Consider the following 18,449-nt stretch of genomic DNA (forward strand, 5'->3'; position numbering starts at 1 on the left):
CCCTAGGATAGAAGGGGCAACTGCTCAGGCCCACTGCCCCCAGGAAAGACCTCAACAGCAACTTGGTTAACAACAACTTTCTGCCACCTCCCATCTCATACACACACACACACTTTCACATATGTAGCTGGCACTGAAAGTAGAAAGTAGAGACATTGACCATGTATCCTCAGACAAGGCAGCAAGGAGTGGACTTTTGCCCTGGCTTTGTCAGCCCCAAGCCTACCAGAATGTTAATCTGGCCCTTGTTGTAGCTGACCTTACACCCAAGTTGCTGCTTCTCTCAGGAATATGATCCAATTTGAGGGGTATGTTCAGCAGTACATAATAAAAACAGCACCTTTATTTCTCTAAGGCTTTCTTTTAAAAAGCTCAGTGTGCATTTTCTTGGTCAACCCCAGTCTACTCTCCTAATTACAGTATCTAATTCCCCTCCCTGCGTTTATAGTTTTACTGGAAAAACTTCACTCTGTGTCTGTAGATTACTGCTCGGTCTTGTTAAATTGGGAAAATGATTTTCACCATCTTTTCACTCTCCAAGGTAAATCAAATAATGTTCATAAAGGTTTTAGAAATTACCAGATAAAATCCTTAGCCAGATCACTGAAAAGTATCAATATTTTATTCTGGGGTTTTTCTATATGCAAGTAACAGTTGAGCAGAAAACAGAACTGTAGAATAGATCCAGTTATTTTCTAGCCAGATGGTCAAGAATTTCAATTGAGTGTATGGGGTGTGATGCTAATCATTAGCTTTGTTTTAATTTTCACATGGCTACATTCTGAGCAAACGTGATCTGAAACTTTGCCCATTTTAAGGTGTCATAAATTGTCAATTAATTTCTTACCTTAATCTATGTGCAGCAGCAAGGCTTATCCATTTCCCCTTCTGAAAGTCAGGATCAGCACTTCTCTGAAACATGTAATAAAGTCCTGCACCCCCAGCATATCTGTCAATGGCCTTCAGCAAACTAAGATAATTTTCAGATTACCAGTACGAACTCTTCTTTGGTCTCTTAGTTGTGAGAACAGATTGGTTTGCTTGTTTTCTCTTCATTTTTTTTTCCAGAATTAGAGCCTTTATCTTTCAGAATATTCCTATGGCATTCCAGAACTTTTCATCTGGAACTTACTTTGGCAGAATGGATCCCACTGTTCATCAAGATTTCAAGGATTCCCCCTCCCTTTTATTTCTTTCTAAGCATCATAGTTTGAAATAATTATGTACTTGCAAGATTTCATTTTAGCCTGGAGGAAGGGTAGAACATTGGTCTTTTATGCCTTCATTATGACATTTTTTCATGGACTATTCCCTTAGGTCATCTATTTTGACCTACACAGAGTGTTTCAAGCAGTTGGAACACTCGCTTAATTCATCAGTTTACTGTGCTAGGGTTGCTCCCTCTGCATGAGGGCACGTAAAGCTATCGTTGATTGATACATTACAATAAATCAAATGAAAGTGGAGGGGACCCCATAACATCAGGTGTGTCATTCATTCATTCAGAGGTATTTATTGAGCACTTATTGTGTGCAGAGTACTCTACTAAGCACTTGGAAAGTACAGTTCAGCAATAGAGACAATCCCTGCCCACAGTGTTATTACAGTCTAGAAGGGGGGAGACAGACATCAAAACAAGTAAACAGGCATCAATAGCATCAATATAAATAAATAGAACTGTAGATATGTAAAAATATGCACAAATGCTTTGGGGCAGGGCGGAGGGCTAGAGCAAAGGGAGTGAGTTGGGGAGATGTGGAGGGGAAGGGGAGCTGAGGAAAAGGGGGGCTTAGTCTGTCTTTTCTAAACACTACGTTTGTCCAACTGCATGGCTCTATGGTACCAATAGCTAGGTGTAAAATTGACTCTCATCCCTCCATGAAAGAGCAATGTGTCCTAAGGAAACTTTTCAAGCCAAATCATTCTGGGTGTTTACATTCAAGTTTTATCCCTATACTCCCCAGAAGAAAATTGGCTCTTGGTTTCGTTTGACAGGTGCCCTGTGGAAGTCCCCAGGTGACTCCATTTTGGAATTATCCAGTGGTATTGTTCATATTCTGGGGTGACCCAGAGTACCTCCCGGGGCTGGGATTAACAAACTAATGTCCATCATCATCATCATCATCATCATCATTCCTGCCATCACCATCATCAAAATGGCTTATTGGACACCTGCATTACCCAGAGCTTGGGATTTCCAGGGAAAAAAAAAAATTAGAAATAGTCCCTACCCTCAAGGAGTTCACAGTTTGAAGGGCAAACCAAACATATGATTCCATGTTTTGGCTTTCATTCACCCTACTGCAAAATAGATATTTCAAACCCCAAGAGGCTTTAGGTTTTTTTCCTCAGTTCTAGAAATCCAGAAACAGGTAGCACTCTTGTAAGCCCTTGGTGGGCAGGAATTGTGTCTACCAACTCTGTTTATTGTACTCTCCCAAGTGCTTAGTACAGTGCTTTGCACACTGTAAGCGCTCAACAAATATGATTGAATGAATGAATACACACAGTAAGTGTTCAATAAATACCATTGATTGATTGATTAATAGAAACAGTTATACTCTCCCAAGCACTTAATACAGTGCTTTGCACACTGTAAGTGCTCAATAAATATGATTGAATAAATGAATGAATGTACACAGTAAGTTGTTTTTGTTATGTTCTGTTTTGCTTTGCTCTCTGTCTCCCCCATTTAGACTGTGAGCCCCTCATTGGGCAGGGATTGCCTCTGTCTGTTGCCGAATTGTACATTCCAAGCGCTTAGTACAGTGCTCTGCACATAGTAAGCGCTCAATAAATACTATTGAATGAATGAATGAATGAATGAAGTGCTCAATAAATTCCACTGAGTGATTGATTGGTTAACAGAAACAATTGAGCTTAGAGAACCTATAACCATGTTCAAATGATGACCTAAAACCATATCTGAAAATCAATGCTAGAAAAGAAACATTTGAAGATAGAGTCCACCCTTCCTCCTTGTACATCTAATCCATAATATTCATCATTTCTGATTTTTGTTTTATTAGTTTTTTCTACAGGAAGTTATAATAATAATAATAATGTTGGTATTTGTTAAGCGCTTACTATGTGCCCAGCACTGTTCTAAGCGCTGGGGTAGACACAGGGGAATCAGGATGTCCCACCTGGGGGTCACAGTCTTAATCCCCATTTTACAGATGAGGCAACTGAGGCACAGAGAAGTTAAGTGACTTGCCCACAGTCACACAGCTGACAAGTGGCAAAGCCGGGATTCGAACTCATGACCTCTGACTCCAGAGCCCAGGCTCTTTCCACTGAGCCACGCTACAACAACCACATTATCTCATGTTTCTGGTTATATATTGGAATTATATTTGTATAAAGAACAATATAAGTTAATTCTTTAATAAATTGAATTCATATAGCTTTCTGCACAACAAACGTAGAGCTTAAAGCAACCACTAAAAAAAAATATACAGTATTGCTAATAGTGAAAAAAACTTTGCATTTGAATGTGAATCAATGGTATCTGTATTGAGCACTTACTGTGTGCAGAGCACTGTATTAAATGTGTGCATGAGTACATACAGCAGAGTTGGTAGATGGGTTCCCTGCAGACAAGAATCTTATGGTCTAGAGGGCAAAACAGACATTTAAATAAAGAAAGAAAATTCATATGTACATAGTTGCTGTGGGGCTGAGGATGGGGTGAATATCAAGTGCTTAAAAGGTACAGATCAAAATCCATAGGTGATAGAGAAGGGAGAGGGAATAGGGGAAAATAGGACTTAAATCAGGGAAGACTTCTTGGTGGAGATGTATGTAACTTGTATAAGGCTTTGAAGGTAGAAAGAGTAGTGGTCTGGCATATATGGAGGGAGAGGGAATTCCAGGTCAGAGGAAAGATGTGGAAAAGGGGTTGGCAGCAAAATAGTCGAGATTGAAGCATAATGAGTAAGTTGGCCTTCAAGGAGCAAAGTGTGCAGACTGGGTTGTAGCAGGAAATCAGGGAGGTAAAGTAGGAGGATGGTGAGCGTATTGAATCTTTAAAGCTGATGGTAAGGAGTGTCTGTTTAATGCAGAGGTGAATGAACAAACACTGGAAGTTCTTAAGGAGTGGGGAGACGGAATGAATTTTTTGAAAAAAAAATGATCAAGACAGCAGAGTGTAGTAAGAGCTGGAGTAAGGAGAGACACAGGGCAGGAAAGTCAGCAAGGAGTCCCATACCGTAGTCGAGGTGGGATATGATAAGTGCTTGGATCAGCAGAGTAGCAGTTTGGATGACGAGGAAAAGGTGGACTTTAGCAATGTTGTGAAGGTAAAACTGACAAGATTTGATGACAGATCGAATGGTGTTGTTTACAGTAATAGGAAAGATGGGACGACAGGGTTTGGGTGGAAAGAGGCTTTCCCAGACTAAGTCCCCCTTTTCCTGAGCTCCCCCTCCCCCCCATCACCCAAACTCATCCCCTTTGCTCTACCCCCCCCCCACCCCACAGCACTCGTATATATATGTACATACCTATAATTCTATTTATGTATATTAATGCCTGTTTACTTGTTTTGTTGTGTACATATTGATAATTCTATTTATTTATATTGATGCTATTGATGCCTGTTTACTTGTTTTGATGCCTGTCTCCCCCCTTCTAGACTGTAAGACCATTGTGGGCAGGGATTGTCTCTATTGCTGAATTGTACTTTCCAAGAGCTTAGTACAGTGCTCTGCACACAGTAAGCGCTCAATAAATATGATTGAATGAATGAATGAATGAATGAATGAATGAATGAATGAATATGAGGAGTTCTGTTTTGGACAAGCTTACTTTGAGACATCAGCGGTACAGCCAGGTAAAAATATTCCTTAGGCAGGAGGAAATGTAAATGTAGAGAAGAGAGGTCAGGGCTGGAGAGAGAGATTTGAGAATCATCCATGTAGAGAGCATGGGAGCAAATGAGTTCTCCAAGGGAGTGGGTGTAAGCGGAGACTAGAAAGGGACCCAGAACTGAGCCTTGACGGACAGTTAGAGGGTGAGAGGCAGAGGAGTTTGAGAAAGTGACTGAAAAGAAGCAGCCAGAAAGATAGGAGAAGATCCAGAAGAGGACAGTGTCCGTGAAGCCAAGGTTGGATAATATTTCCAGGAGAAGGGAGTGGTGCAAATGTTGAACTGTGTAATTATTCATTCAGATTTACTATTTGCATGTAATAAATGACTAGAATTTTTAAATGTTTATGAAGTCACTATTTTATGTGATGATCTTCCATGCAGATCTCCAAAATTCTTGTGTAGTTTTAATTTGCCGCAGGCTTTTTAAGTGGGCATTTAAAATCCTCCCATTTAAAGGTTCAGATTGTTTTACATTGTCCGCTATTAACCCGACATCTTGTAACTACTAGTCAGTGTGTTTTACTAAGCATTTGGGAATGTACATCAGAAGCACAAAACGTATCCCCTGCCTACTAGGAGCTTACGCTCTTGGAATGTTAATTTGGCAGGAAAAAGTTTCCAGCAGTTAATTCTGGTGCTCGTAACGCAATCTTCTTTGTGCAGGTCTGCCCGTCGATTTTGTATGTCCCTCTAAGCCCTCTAGGTTGTGGCAATATGACAGAGTGTTCCAGTCAGATTGAGTGAAAACGGATCCTGCTAATAAAAACCTCTGCATGCATTTTGCAATGTGTTGCACCCATGCAGCCTACTGGCTCATTTGCACTCAGTGCACCAACAGAAACCTGACTGGCAGGGACCAGAGAATGTGATGATCCTGAGCAAACCATTAGTATTACTTAAAATTCACCTCCTCCAAGAGGCCTTCCCAGACTGAGCTCCCCTTCTCCCTCTACTCCCTCTACTGCCCCCCCTTCACCTCTCCGCAGTTTAACCCTCTTTTCCCTCCATTTCCCTCTGCTCCTCCCCCTCTCCCTTCCCATCCCCTCAGCACTGTACTCGTCTGCTCAACTGCATATATTTTCATTACCCTATTTATTTTGTTAATGAAATGTACATCGCCTTGATTCTATTTAGTTGCCATTGTTTTTACGAGATGTTCTTCCCCTTGACTCTATTTATTGCCATTGTTCTTGTTTGTCTGTCTCCCCCGATTAGACTGTAAGCCCGTCAAAGGGCAGGGACTGTCTCTATCTGTTGCCGACTTGTTCATTCCAAGCGCTTAGTACAGTGCTCTGCACATAGTAAGCGCTCGATAAATAAATACTATTGAATACTATAATCAATTCCTCCCCACAGGTTCTTGGGTTCAGGACCAAAACTCATGTGTCATCCTCAGTGCTCTGCAAACAGTAAGCACCAATAAATACCACAGATTGATTGATTGGGAGACTCCGTCATCTCTCTTAAGTGCATAACAAATACCACAATTATTATTATTATTGTCATTGTTATTATTGCATTGTCATTATTATCATCTTTCTAGACCAACAGATCTGGCTGCTACTGGTAGTTTTGTGTACACACCTACGCATATTCTTGCAGTGCCTAGGTCACTTAAATAGTCCACTTTCTTAATAAAATAACTTAAAATATTTGCTTAATTCAAAGTTTAAGTGAAAATCAGAAAGAACTGAATGAAAGTATTTGTAAAACCCAGGAATTTTCAATAAACATGAGTTGAAATGAATATGAAGAGCCTCCCCCCACCCCCAATCTATTACAGCAGATCATTTTGTAATTTTCATCTGGAGTCAGGAACTGAAGATTATGCTTTCCACAATGTCTAAGTTTTATTTGTTGGAGCAGGTAAATCAATTCTGAAGTCTTGTGCTCTTCGTGTTTTTTTTTCCACTTTGATCTGGCTGATAATCTGGATACTGATGCTCCTAAAATTGATTGGCTGTCTGGCTGGACTGGAAGAGGTCCCAGGACAGGTGTGTGGAAGTATTTCTCTGCATCTTCATATTAGAAAGTTCTTCAGTGACTCTTCCTGTCCCTCGATGGTACAATCTGGGGATTTCAAGCAACATGTAGAAATGGGTGGGACCGCACTGTGAAGTGAATTAATTGCATCTAGGCTTTAAGGTGTCTTTCGGTGGCAGGATCTTTACAGAAATAAGCGATGAGAAATAAAGGCATTCTTCCCATCTTTGGAACTAGCTCTAATGGCAAGGGCTGAATTAAGTCAGAATGTCTTGTTTTTTACTTTAAGCCAGGATGTGGTGCAATGGCTCTGAGCTTGAAGCCAGCAAACCGAACAGAACTTAATTTGCAGAGCCTTGAAATGGTCGCATCCCTGGATTTATAATAGCAAAGAAACCATTCTTTTTCCTCAATTCAGCAGGGAAGAAGACAGGATCTGAGGGGTCATTTGCCAGATGGATTGGAGCTAGCTTGCTTGAAGGAGCTATAAAATGATGGGTGTGGAGAGGGAGACCAGATATTGCACAAACTTCCTACAGCTGCTTGTGGCCATAACCCACGCACTAAGGCAGCTGAAGATGGATCTTGGGTATTGAATGAAACAACGACTGGTCAAAATGCTACAGTCTCCCAGGCACCATGTCCAAGACCTAGCCTTCATGATGCATAGTCTTAGGAGGGAGAGTATCTGGGCTCAGCATCCCAGGAAAGATTTTTCCTACTATGCTCTCTTCCTGATTATCCTCCATGTTTTCATGAAGAACATAAATGAATTGTGAAAGTCTACTGTTTCTTAAGTTCTGCTCAGAACCTGACCTCAGGTGGCCAACGGGACTTCCAAGGTAGAGATGAACTTCTGGTGTCACTGTGCTGTAATAGAGTCAGTCCCGGCGATTGTGATCTGAAAAGCTATGGTTGCAAAAGGTCATCTCCATTAAATAAATTAGAATGATCAAGCAGCACCCAGATTATTGGTATGATTGCATCAATACATTAAGAGATCAGTGGTTTTGTCATTGTTTCCATTTAAAAATGTATGAATTTTAAAATGTCTTCTGCTTCTCTTTTTATTTTTCTAAAAGCCTGCTGTTGACTTAACTGAGGTCGGGGAGGCACTTTATGTTCTCCTCTGATCTCCATGGGCATCTCTGGGGAAGTCATCAGGCTTATGTATTGGTTATTGAAAAATATTTTAAATGAAATGCCTATTTCATTAAATCCTAAAAGAAAGAAGACCACTTGGGGTCTCCACTATCCATCTATATCCATCGTCCTCATTTACAGACTGGTTCTTATTACCATTTTAGGTTGTTTCAAAAGCCATGATTTCTTAAACTCTGTTCATCACCTTTCTGCCTCTGAGGGTTCACAGCTGGACAATTCTCTTCCATACTATAGTGTTTTCTTACTGTGGTTTGCTCTTAACTTCAACCTGAAACCCAGAAGATGTGTTCTCTAATATTTCCATTTACCAAAAAAAAAAAAAGGGAAGATTACCCTTCTCTATTTTTCATTCATATGCATATACATATACATATGGCTATGAAGCTCTACATAGGCTTGTTGAAACATAAAAACCAGCCTTTTTAAATTTAACTCCATTTCTTTTTTAAAAAAAGATATTGGTGCATTAAAGGATACCCTTTTCTCTTCCCTGGAACACTAATGCTTCATCTGGACTGCCACTTTGGAAATATTGCACATGGGAAAAAATTTGCAAGAACCACCTAATATGTATTTTCCTTGGCTCCCTTGTGTCATAATGGTTAAAAGATGTCAGTCCTGGAAAGCTATGCAATTTGTATTGTGCACTGGATTAATCTCTTAGGCAAGTTCCCCTGGGAAATTTCAGGTCAAAATTCTAGTAGTGATGAGGCTTCAGAGATTTCAGAATTCACCAAACTCTACAATTAAGTGGATAGGAATTCCCTTGTGCTAGTCCACATTAGCTTAGTCTCCAAGAACAGTGCCTTCTGCAGAAATTTTCAGGCAAGTAGAGAAATACTGGTTTCTGAAAAAGTGCAAGTCTGAAGGTTCCGTCTTACTTTTACTCATCAAAGGCATATTTTTTAAATATGTTTTGCAGGAAACAATGGTTTGACGACCATTGAAGACCAGAGAAATACTGGTTTCTGAAAAAGTGCAAGCCTGTAGGTTTCTTCTTACTTTTACTCATCAAAGACTGTAAGCCCGTCAAACGGCAGGGACTGTCTCTATCTGTTGCCGACTTGTTCATTCCAAGAGCTTAGTACAGTGCTCTGCACATAGTAAGCGCTCAATAAATACTATTGAATGAATGAATATTTTTGGAATATATTTTTCGGGAAACAATGGTTTGATGACCATAGACATTTCAGAGAGTAAAACCATATAAACCTGGAAGGAAGGCAAGGAGGACGATCGAGCAGTTGTCCAATGGGAAAGAATTGGGGCAGAACACCTGGGTTTAATTTTCTAGGTCCATTGCTTCCATATTGCACTAAAGGCCCTTGCCTTTTTATTCTTTCAGTTTTACCATCTGGGAAAGCTTCCCACCATATAAACCACTGACTGCTTTTTAGATGAAATGTGAAAGTTTTAAGGATGCTTGCCATGCAAGTCTGTGGTAAAAGTTAGGATGTTTCCAAACTTAGTCCAGACATCATTCAGCCACCAAGTGCTTCATAGTTAGCTATGCTACCCCATACCAAAGTCACATTGGATCACAATGGAATCTTGGTCACAATCTTGGTCACAAACTTCTGGTTCCCTCTAGGTTCAAATGAAATGAATGTTCAGTGTTGTAAATGATCTTTTTACAGTTACATTGAAAACAGGCAATTCTTGCTCCGCTCCTCTACCCCCCACCTCCTCCGTCCCCCGTTCTCACCTATCCCGCCGTCAACCCCTGGCCCACGTCCTCCCGCTGTCCTGAAATGCCCTCCCTCCTCACCTCCGCCAATCTAATTCTCTTCCCCTCTTCAAAGCCCTACTGAGAGCTTGCCTCCTCCAAGAGGCCTTCCCTGACTGAGCTTCCCCTTTACCCTCTGCTCCCTCTGCTGCCTCTCTGCCCCCCCTTACCTCCCCTCAGCTAAGCCCCCTTTTCCCCTCCTTTCCCTCTGCTCCTCCCCCTCTCCCTTCCCCTCCCCTCAGCACTGTGCTCATCCGCTCATTTGTATATATTTTTATTACCCTATTTATTTTGTTAATGAGATGTACATCCCCTTGATTCTATTCATTGCTATTGTTTTTGTCTGTCTGTCTCTCCCGATTAGACTGTAAGCCCGTCAATGGGCAGGGATTGTCTCTGTTGCCAAATTGTACATTCCAAGCACTTAGTACAGTGCTCTGCACATAGTAAGCGCTCAATAAATACTATTGAATGAATGAATGAATGAATGGAGATAAATCAATCGTGTTTATTGAGTGCTTACTTGTTCAGAGCACCATACTAAGCGCATGGGAGAGTACATTATAACAATAAAACAGACACATTCCCTGTCCACAACGAGATTACCATCTAGAAGGGGAGACAGACATTATTATAAATAAATGAATTATGGATATGTATATAAGTGCTGTGGGGTTGGGAGTGGGGAATGAATAAAGAGAGAAAGTCAGGGCAATGCAGAAGGGTGTGGAAGAAAAGGAAAAAAGGACTTAGTCAGGGATGACCTCTTGGAGGAGATATTCCTTCAGTAAAGCTTTGAAGCAGGAGAGGGAGAAGCAGCGTGGTTTAGTGGAAAGAGCACGGGTTTAGGAGTCAGAGGTCGTGGGTTCTAATCCCAGCTACGCCATTTATCAGCTGTGTGACTTTGGGCAAATCACTTAACTTCTCTATATCTCAGTTACCTCATCTGTAAAATGGGGATTAAGACTGTGAGCCCCATATGGGACAACCTGATTACTTTGTATCTACCCCAGCGCTTAGAACAGTGCTTGGCACACAGTAAGCACTTAACAAAAAACATTACTATAATTATTATTGTTATTATTATTTTGTCAGATATGAAGAGGGAGGGCATTCCAGGCCAGAGGCAAGATTTGGGCAAGAGGTCGGCAGCAAGATAGACTAGATTGAGGTACAGTGAGTAGGTTGGCATTAGAGGAGCGAAGTGTGTGGGCTAAGTTGTAGTAGGAGAGTAGCAAGATGAGGTGGGGGTGGTGAGGGCAAGATGATTGACATGCTTGTGTTAGCCTAAGTAATATGGCATGTGTAACACGACAGAGCATATCCTTCTGCCAAACTGTGAGGAACAGAATGAAATGAGACACTGATTCTTGATCAGGATGGATGAAGAGTGACAATAGAGCATTTATGTAAATGAAAAGATAGAGCTCAAGCTTGGGCCACCTTGATTTTCTAGTCAGTGGCTGGCTGGCTGGCTGGTGGACTGGATGGACTGATGGTTGCAGAATGCCTCTGGAGGAATTATTTCATTCATCTGAACTTTTACCCATTTAAAAATAAAAACACAGTTGCTGTAGATATCGGTTTACAAACCAAGGTATGCAGGAACAGCCCAAGTGATTGAATTCAGACAGTCCCGTGGATAATAGCCACGAGAATGTTCAGGTAGCATTAAATTAGGCGTTAGTGATAATTAACTCTCATCTGTGTCTAAGTTCACTCCTGTTTCCCTTTTGAGAGACATTGACAGTCATAGTCAAGAATAAAAGGGCTGACTTTTATTATAGACAGTTTCTATTAGCACTCCGTAAACTGAGAAGACAATTTCCAGAGTCACATCCACATTGTCTTGCTTCTTCAAATGTTCTTTTCCCTACACTTCGTGGGACTTAATCTTGCACTTCTCCAGATCTTTGAGCTTATGCTTCTCCATCCTCTATTATGGCTGATGGGGCAGTTTTCAGCCCAGCGGGTATTCGCCAAAGGTAAAGTTTCAGTCAGTACTCACCAGACTAGATATGTAAGCAGAGTTAAAAGGGAAATTGAAGATCTGTGGCAAAATCAATTCTCTTCCCACTGCAAACAAACATAGCTAAACATCATCAGGCAGGTCAGAGAGAAAAGCAGGACAGAGTGTCTGTGTACAATTTCTTAAAAAGAAGACTCATTCACGGAAGTGGGGAAAGGAGAGGAGAGTCCTAAGAAAAAGGTGGAAACAAATATTTGAGCTTTGCTCCACCTTCTTAAACCCCCACCCCTCAAAAAAACACAGGGAGTCAGGAAAACAGGAAAGGAAATCATCTCTCCTCTTACTCCTTCACTCCCTCTCAAGCAAACAAATGACAAGACAAAAAAACAACGCAGTCCTCCAGGAGAAAGGCCGAGCAAACCTAAAGAGCCAGCACTATCTGTGTTTGTCCAGGTTTATTGTGTAATCTTGGCAGTTCACTCTCTTCCCCCCTCTGCATGCCAGATCCCTTTTCCTGGATGGCTTCCCCTATGTATGCTCCCCCATCGTCCCTCCTGGCTCACTGTTCACTTTGGAAGGGTTCCAGCTGGTGTGAGGTAAACACTCCTCTTGGTAAAATGCAGTTCTGTAACCCATTCTGGCACTCACTCCCTTGGCAGGCAGATTGAGTACTTCTGAGTTGGGGATGGAAGGACGTTTCCGGAGCCAAGAGAAGGCACCTTTTTCCTGAGATACGTTTCATTGTCATATATGGGTCTGGTTTCTCTCTTTAGCCACAGTACAGGCCAGCAGATTGAGGAGGTACATGATTCGGGTGGCTGAAAAGAGAGGCGATTGGATACCCCAGATTAGGTGGTCCAGACCCAGATTTGGGGCTCTATCCTGTCACCCATTTGAGGTTCTTCTGTATATGTTGGTGCCCCCCAAATGCATACAGAAAAAATGGTTGAAATGTTTTGGCATCCCTGCCGATGGAAAAGATCACAAAAAGAAGGAGATGCCTGCCTATATCAGCACACAACTTCCTCCCTATGAGAGGAAGGTGGAGAATGGGGTATGGGGGGAAGCTGGGGAGGGCAGGTCTGGCCACTCTGAAAGCCTGGGTCCCCTGGCAATTCAATTGGGTCTGGACTATGTTGGGTAGCCTTGACAGAACCAGCCCATTGGTCCTGGCAGGGACAATTACCAAGGCAGGTTAGGGGTCACCTGGGGCCAGAGCTGCTGTAGCCACGATCCAGGGAAAAATGCCAGGACAGGCCCCAAGTGGACTAGTGCCGGCTGGATCATGTTTCCTCCAGTGGGACTAATGATGGAAGCATTGGAGAAAGCAGATGAGTGCTACCCTTCGCCTCACAGTCCCTCGCTTAGCTCCCCTTTGCCTCTTTCCTCCTTTCTCCCCTCTTCCCCCTTTTCTTTCCCCTCCATCATTACCTTCTTCCCACTCTCCCCATTATCCCTTCTTCCCCTTTCTTCTTCTGTAGTGACCAGGTATCTTATCATCTTAGTTTAAAATGATTTGGACCAAATTTTTGTCCCTTTTTCCCTGCAAAATCTCCACAGAAGCAGCCTGGCCTAGTGGAAAGAGCACAGATCTAGGAATCAGAGGATCTGGTTTCTAATCCTGCCTCCACCATCTGTCTGCTGTGTGACCTCGGGCAAGTCACTTCACTTTTCTGTGCCTCCCGTTACCTCATCTGTAAAATGGGGATAAAGATTGGAAGAGCTTTGTGGGACAGGGACTTTGTCCAATCTGATTATCTTGTGTCTACCGCAGCACTTACTATAGTGTCTGGAACACAGTAAGCACTTAACAACTGCCATAAAAAGGAACGTGTCAGAGAAAAGGAAGAAGGATGATGACATTTGACAATTCCATCTGCTTCTGTTTACTATTTATATCTTTATTCTCTGTAACTCTTATATATGCCTAATACTGTGTCTGCTTTTCTTCCCCATTAACTTGAAAGATTCTCAAGGGCAGAGGTTAGGAAAGCAGTGGGGCCTAGTGGAAAAAGTATGGGCCTGGGAGTCAAAGGACTCGGGATTTAATCCAGGCCACTTGCTTGCCACGTGACCTTAGACAAGTCACTCAAACTTCTTTGTGTCTCAATTTCCTCATCTGTAAAATGGGGATTAAATAGCTATTCCCCTTCTCCCTTAATCCCTGTCCCACATATAGCTCACAGTCTATGTACAACCTGATTACCTCATACCTACCCCAATGATTAGACAAATGTCAATGTTATTATTATGTCCTCCAATTGCCTAGTAAGTGCTCAGCACACAGTAGGTGCTCAATAGATGCTATTGATAATTATAAGGGAAATAAAGAGGAGAGAGGATGTCTAGACTTCAGTCTCTCAATTTTTGTGATACTGAGCAAAAAACTCAACCTATTAGCTTTTGCCCTCTCATAGTCTTGATGGTCTAAGACGTTCTTGTTGTTCATTTTCAACCTAGGTAGAGACCAGTGATTCCCTTCCCACTCATATCCAACAGTCTGCCAATCTCCCCACCTTCCAAACCTTCCTGAAATCACATCTCCACCGAGAGACCTTCCCAGACTAAGTCCTCGATTTCCCCTCTCCTCCCTCCCTTCTGTGTTGACTATACACTTGGCTGTGCATGCCTTAACCACATCGATATTCACCCCAGCCCCTCAATACTTATGAAATATTCTTATAATGTACTATTTCCCATATCCCTAATCTGTTTTGGTGTTCACCTCCCCCTAGTAGACTGTAAGCTCCTCATGAGCACGTATCACATCAACCAACTCTGTGGTACTGTACTTTCCCAAGCGCTTAGTACAGTTCTCTGCACACAGCAAGCGCTCAATAAACACCAATGATTGATCCATGCTAAAATATCGAAAGAACAATAGAATATCTGAAGTTGGCATATCTAAGGGCCCTATAGTAAGAATTTGGGCTCTTTGTTGTTTTAGTCAGCTAGATCACAGCCAAAGCAATGTGCTGTTTAAAATTCTCCTGACAGGTTTGGTTGAAAGCTGGCAACAGAATTGCAGAGAAGGCAAGGGCAAAGAAAATTAGATAACCCAGAGTTCAAAGGGGATGCTCTGCTTACACCATCCAGAAGCCACTGGGACATTCTGGGAGGGTTTGCCTTTTAGACTGTTTGCCCACGAAGGGGCAGGGATTGGGTCTAATTCCCAACTGTGCATTGTTTCCCGGAGCCTACTGCAGTACAGTGCACAGATGACAGAGGCCGTGTTCTAGGACCCATTTATGACATCAGCTGATGACAAGGGATTTGATACTGTTGGGGTTGAGCTCAGAATTTGCCAAGGAAGAGAAAAGTACAAGGTACAGTTGTTATGGTTTGAAGTTTTAAAAAGCTAATGAGGGGTATAGATAAAGAATAAAAGAAAGCTAAAATCTTCAGCTAAAGAGTGCTTTCTACTTATATAGAATAGTTTCCTCTAAGGACCTCAAGGCAAGTTTAATAATTATGGTATTTGTTAAGTGCTTACTACATGTCCAACACTTTGCTGAGCACCAGGGTCAATACCACATGGGGCTCACAGTCTAAGAGGGAGGGAGGGAGGACAGGTATTTAATCTTCATTTTACAGATGAGGAAACAGAGACATAGAGAAGTCAAGTGACCTGCCCACAGTCACACAGCAGGCAAGTGGCAGAGCTGGGATTAAAACCCAGGTCATCCTACTCCAAGTCTTGTGCCCTTTCCATTAGGCCCTGCTACTTCTAGGCCATGTAGCTTTTGTGGTTATAACAATAATAATGTTGGTATTTGTTAAGCGCTTACTATGTGCCGAGCACTGTTCTAAGCACTGGGGTAGACATAGGGGAATCAGGTTGTCCCACGGGGGGCTCACAGTCTTCATCCCCATTTTACAGATGAGGTAACTGAGGCACAGAGAAGTGAAGTGACTTGCCCAAAGTCACACAGCTGACAAGTGGCAGAGCCGTGGTTCGAACCCAGGACCTCTGACTCCAAAGCCCGTGCTCTTTCCAGTGAGCCACGCTGCTTCTCAGTCTTAGTCTTTGGATCCCTTCCATCAATCAATCAATCAGTGGTATGTATTGAGTGCTGTGTGTGGAGCACTTAGTTAAGTGCTTGGGAGAGTACAATACAGTAGAAATGATCCCAGCTCACAAGGGAGCTTAATAAATACTATTATTACTACTACTACTATGTAGCCAGGATTATTATTGGGATTATCCTGATTTGACACATTGGTAAACTGAGGCCTCAAAAGAGTAAATGAGTTGCCCAAAATCTTACCTTGGGTGATAGAGCAGGTGGTAGAATTGAGTAATATATTGATTCCCAGGCCAGCATTCACTTTTTCCATGACATATGTGTTTTGTTAGTATATAAGAAATGTCATTTTCCCTGGAGGTCAGAATGTCCTATTAATTGTCCAATGATCCCAGAAGTAGCTGACATATCTAACAGCCAGGCAGTCTATCCAAATGGAAGAAGTCAGAAGAGCTGAGAACAAATTATTTTTTAAGAAAATTAGTTCGATTATCACAGTAATCTTCCCTTTCGTAGAATGTCACTTTGCTATCTTCTCTTGTGCTTTGCCAGCTGGAAGGAAAATAACCTAGGTGAAGATATGTCTATATAATGCTAGATGTTAAAAGTTGATGCAGGTGAGGAAGCAGGATTTTGCCTCTGCAGTGGAAAGGAATCAGGGAAGAGTAACCTTTATCATCTCGTCTTTCCTTGAATAGCCTTTCTCTCTTAATGAAATAGAACAGATGATGCCTTTAATACCTCTTTCATTTAATCTCATTAATGCAGTCTGTTACGATTTCAGATATGGAACAACTTAAGTGTTGTGGTCAGCTAGTAGGATAGTGAAGAGAGTAATATTTGCTACATCCAAAATGTGTGAGAATCAGCTCAAAACTAAAACTGATGCAGTTGGTGAGTTCTACTTTTTCTCTTTTGTTCTAGCTGGGCAGCAAATTGTTCTCAGAAAATAAAGGCTTAAAGAATTAAAAGCTATCAGCTCTACTGATAGATGGGCAGATGTTTGGAAAGCGGACTGTTTTCTGACTTGGGATCGATCAAACCTTTCTCACTGGTTTAATGTTCAGTTAGAAAATGCATTTAAATTCAAAAGCCATTTAAATATGCAATGTGTTGTGATGGTGTGAAAACATGACCAGGGGTTGGTAATTCTGAGATCAGAATTAAGTGACCAACATGATTCAACTGTTATTTGATTTTCCCAAGCTGTAAATAGACATTCAAGCTATGACTTCATTTTTGAAATTGTGTAGAGCTCTGACATGTTCCATTTTTTGGAGTCATTCATTATTTATTTTATTATCTGTTTAGAGCCACCTCCAAATCATAACATGGTGTATATATATACAAAGAGTATGGTCTGATTCCTTTAATCATTGTGATTCTTCCCTAATTTGTCTAAGAAATGCATATTCATGGGATCCTTGCCTGGCTCAATGGTGCTCGTTAAATGAAGGAAGTTGAGAACTCTAATTTCAAATTGTTCCTTCTCAGTCCTTTACTAAGTTAATGCCATGTAGACTTTCTAATTATGTATACAATGTACTATCAGGTAAGCTATGCAAGTCCAGAGCATTTTTCAAATAAGAGATTCTTATTACTTTACTTGAATGATATAGTTATGCACAGTGCCCATACCATTTGACTATAAGCCGTGATTTTCTTATATGATTTTGGTGTCTAATTATTGCTACTTAAATGATTAAAGAGAAAAAGCAAAAGCTTCATCTGAAGGAAATTTTCAGCAAGTTAAGTATAGAAGATTCTTCCTTAGGAAATCTGTACTTTCCACCAGCTAAAGTCTCACTGATGCTAAGTCTTTTAGAAGATAGCTATCCTTTAGATGGTAGTCAATCAATCAGTGGTATTTATTAAGCACTTACTGTCTGCAGAACACTATACTAAGCTTTTGGGAGCATACAGTCGCTGCCCAAGAGGAGCTTACAGTCTAGAGGGGGAGACAGACATTAAATTATGGATATGTATATGTGTTTTGGGGCTGAGTGTGGGGTGAATACTAAGTGCTTAAAAGGTACAGAACGAAGTGCATAGGTGACACATAAGAGAGAGGGAGTAGAGGAGATGAGGGCTTACCTGGGGAAGGCCTCTTGTAGATGTGATTTTAGTAAGTCTTTAAAGGTGGGGAGAGTGGGGTTGCTCTAAAACAATTTTAACAATAGATAAAGCCATAAAGGCAGATCACAGTGCTTGACATTAGTAGAATCCTTAAATGAAGTCCTATTGGAAGGATTACCCAGAATGTTTTCGCTGTCGTTGTTCAGAAAATAAACTCTTGCGAAGGAGGTAATAAAAGGGCTTCTAAGCAATAGAGTCACAAAGAGAAAAGATACAGAGCCAGCCATTGGTATTCCCATGCAAATCTAATCTCTTCCCTGCTTTTCTCCAGTGACTTTGTGTAACAGAAATGAGGTTGTCCTCAATTTTAAAATTGGCATTAAGACAATGAGAAAGCTGTTTACTCTAAATATGTGCAAGTACCTTTAAGGGGGAGATATGTGGTAAAAAGCAATTCTCCCAATTAGGCAAATTATGGGAAAAAATCACATTTTTGGCAGTTTGCAGACAAAACAGAGTATTTTTCTCCTTTACCTTGAATTTTTCGTGGGATTGAAATGCAGTTTTCACAAGCATCTAGCTTTGCATGTTGATGCTCAGAAAACAATGGTCACTGCAATTCTGCTTTAGAGAT

General features: G+C 41.4%; 1 protein-coding gene across 3 annotated transcripts in view; it reads left to right on the forward strand.

The window, feature by feature from the left end:
* RORB (RAR related orphan receptor B) overlaps nucleotides 1–18,449 on the forward strand; it is a 180,607-nt gene that overhangs the window by 102,763 nt on the left and 59,395 nt on the right. The window contains exon 1 of one of the 3 annotated variants that reach the window (XM_007667021.3): nucleotides 16,526–16,633. The exons of the other annotated variants lie outside the window; for them this stretch is intronic. Within the exon in view, the coding sequence (XP_007665211.1) occupies nucleotides 16,594–16,633 (40 nt within the window). The 5' untranslated portion in view covers nucleotides 16,526–16,593. Of the gene's footprint in view, nucleotides 1–16,525; nucleotides 16,634–18,449 lie in introns of those variants that run through there. 3 annotated transcript variants of the gene reach the window in all.

The sequence above is a fragment of the Ornithorhynchus anatinus genome, chromosome X5 (assembly GCF_004115215.2).
Source record: "Ornithorhynchus anatinus isolate Pmale09 chromosome X5, mOrnAna1.pri.v4, whole genome shotgun sequence".
NCBI lineage: Eukaryota > Metazoa > Chordata > Mammalia > Monotremata > Ornithorhynchidae > Ornithorhynchus > Ornithorhynchus anatinus.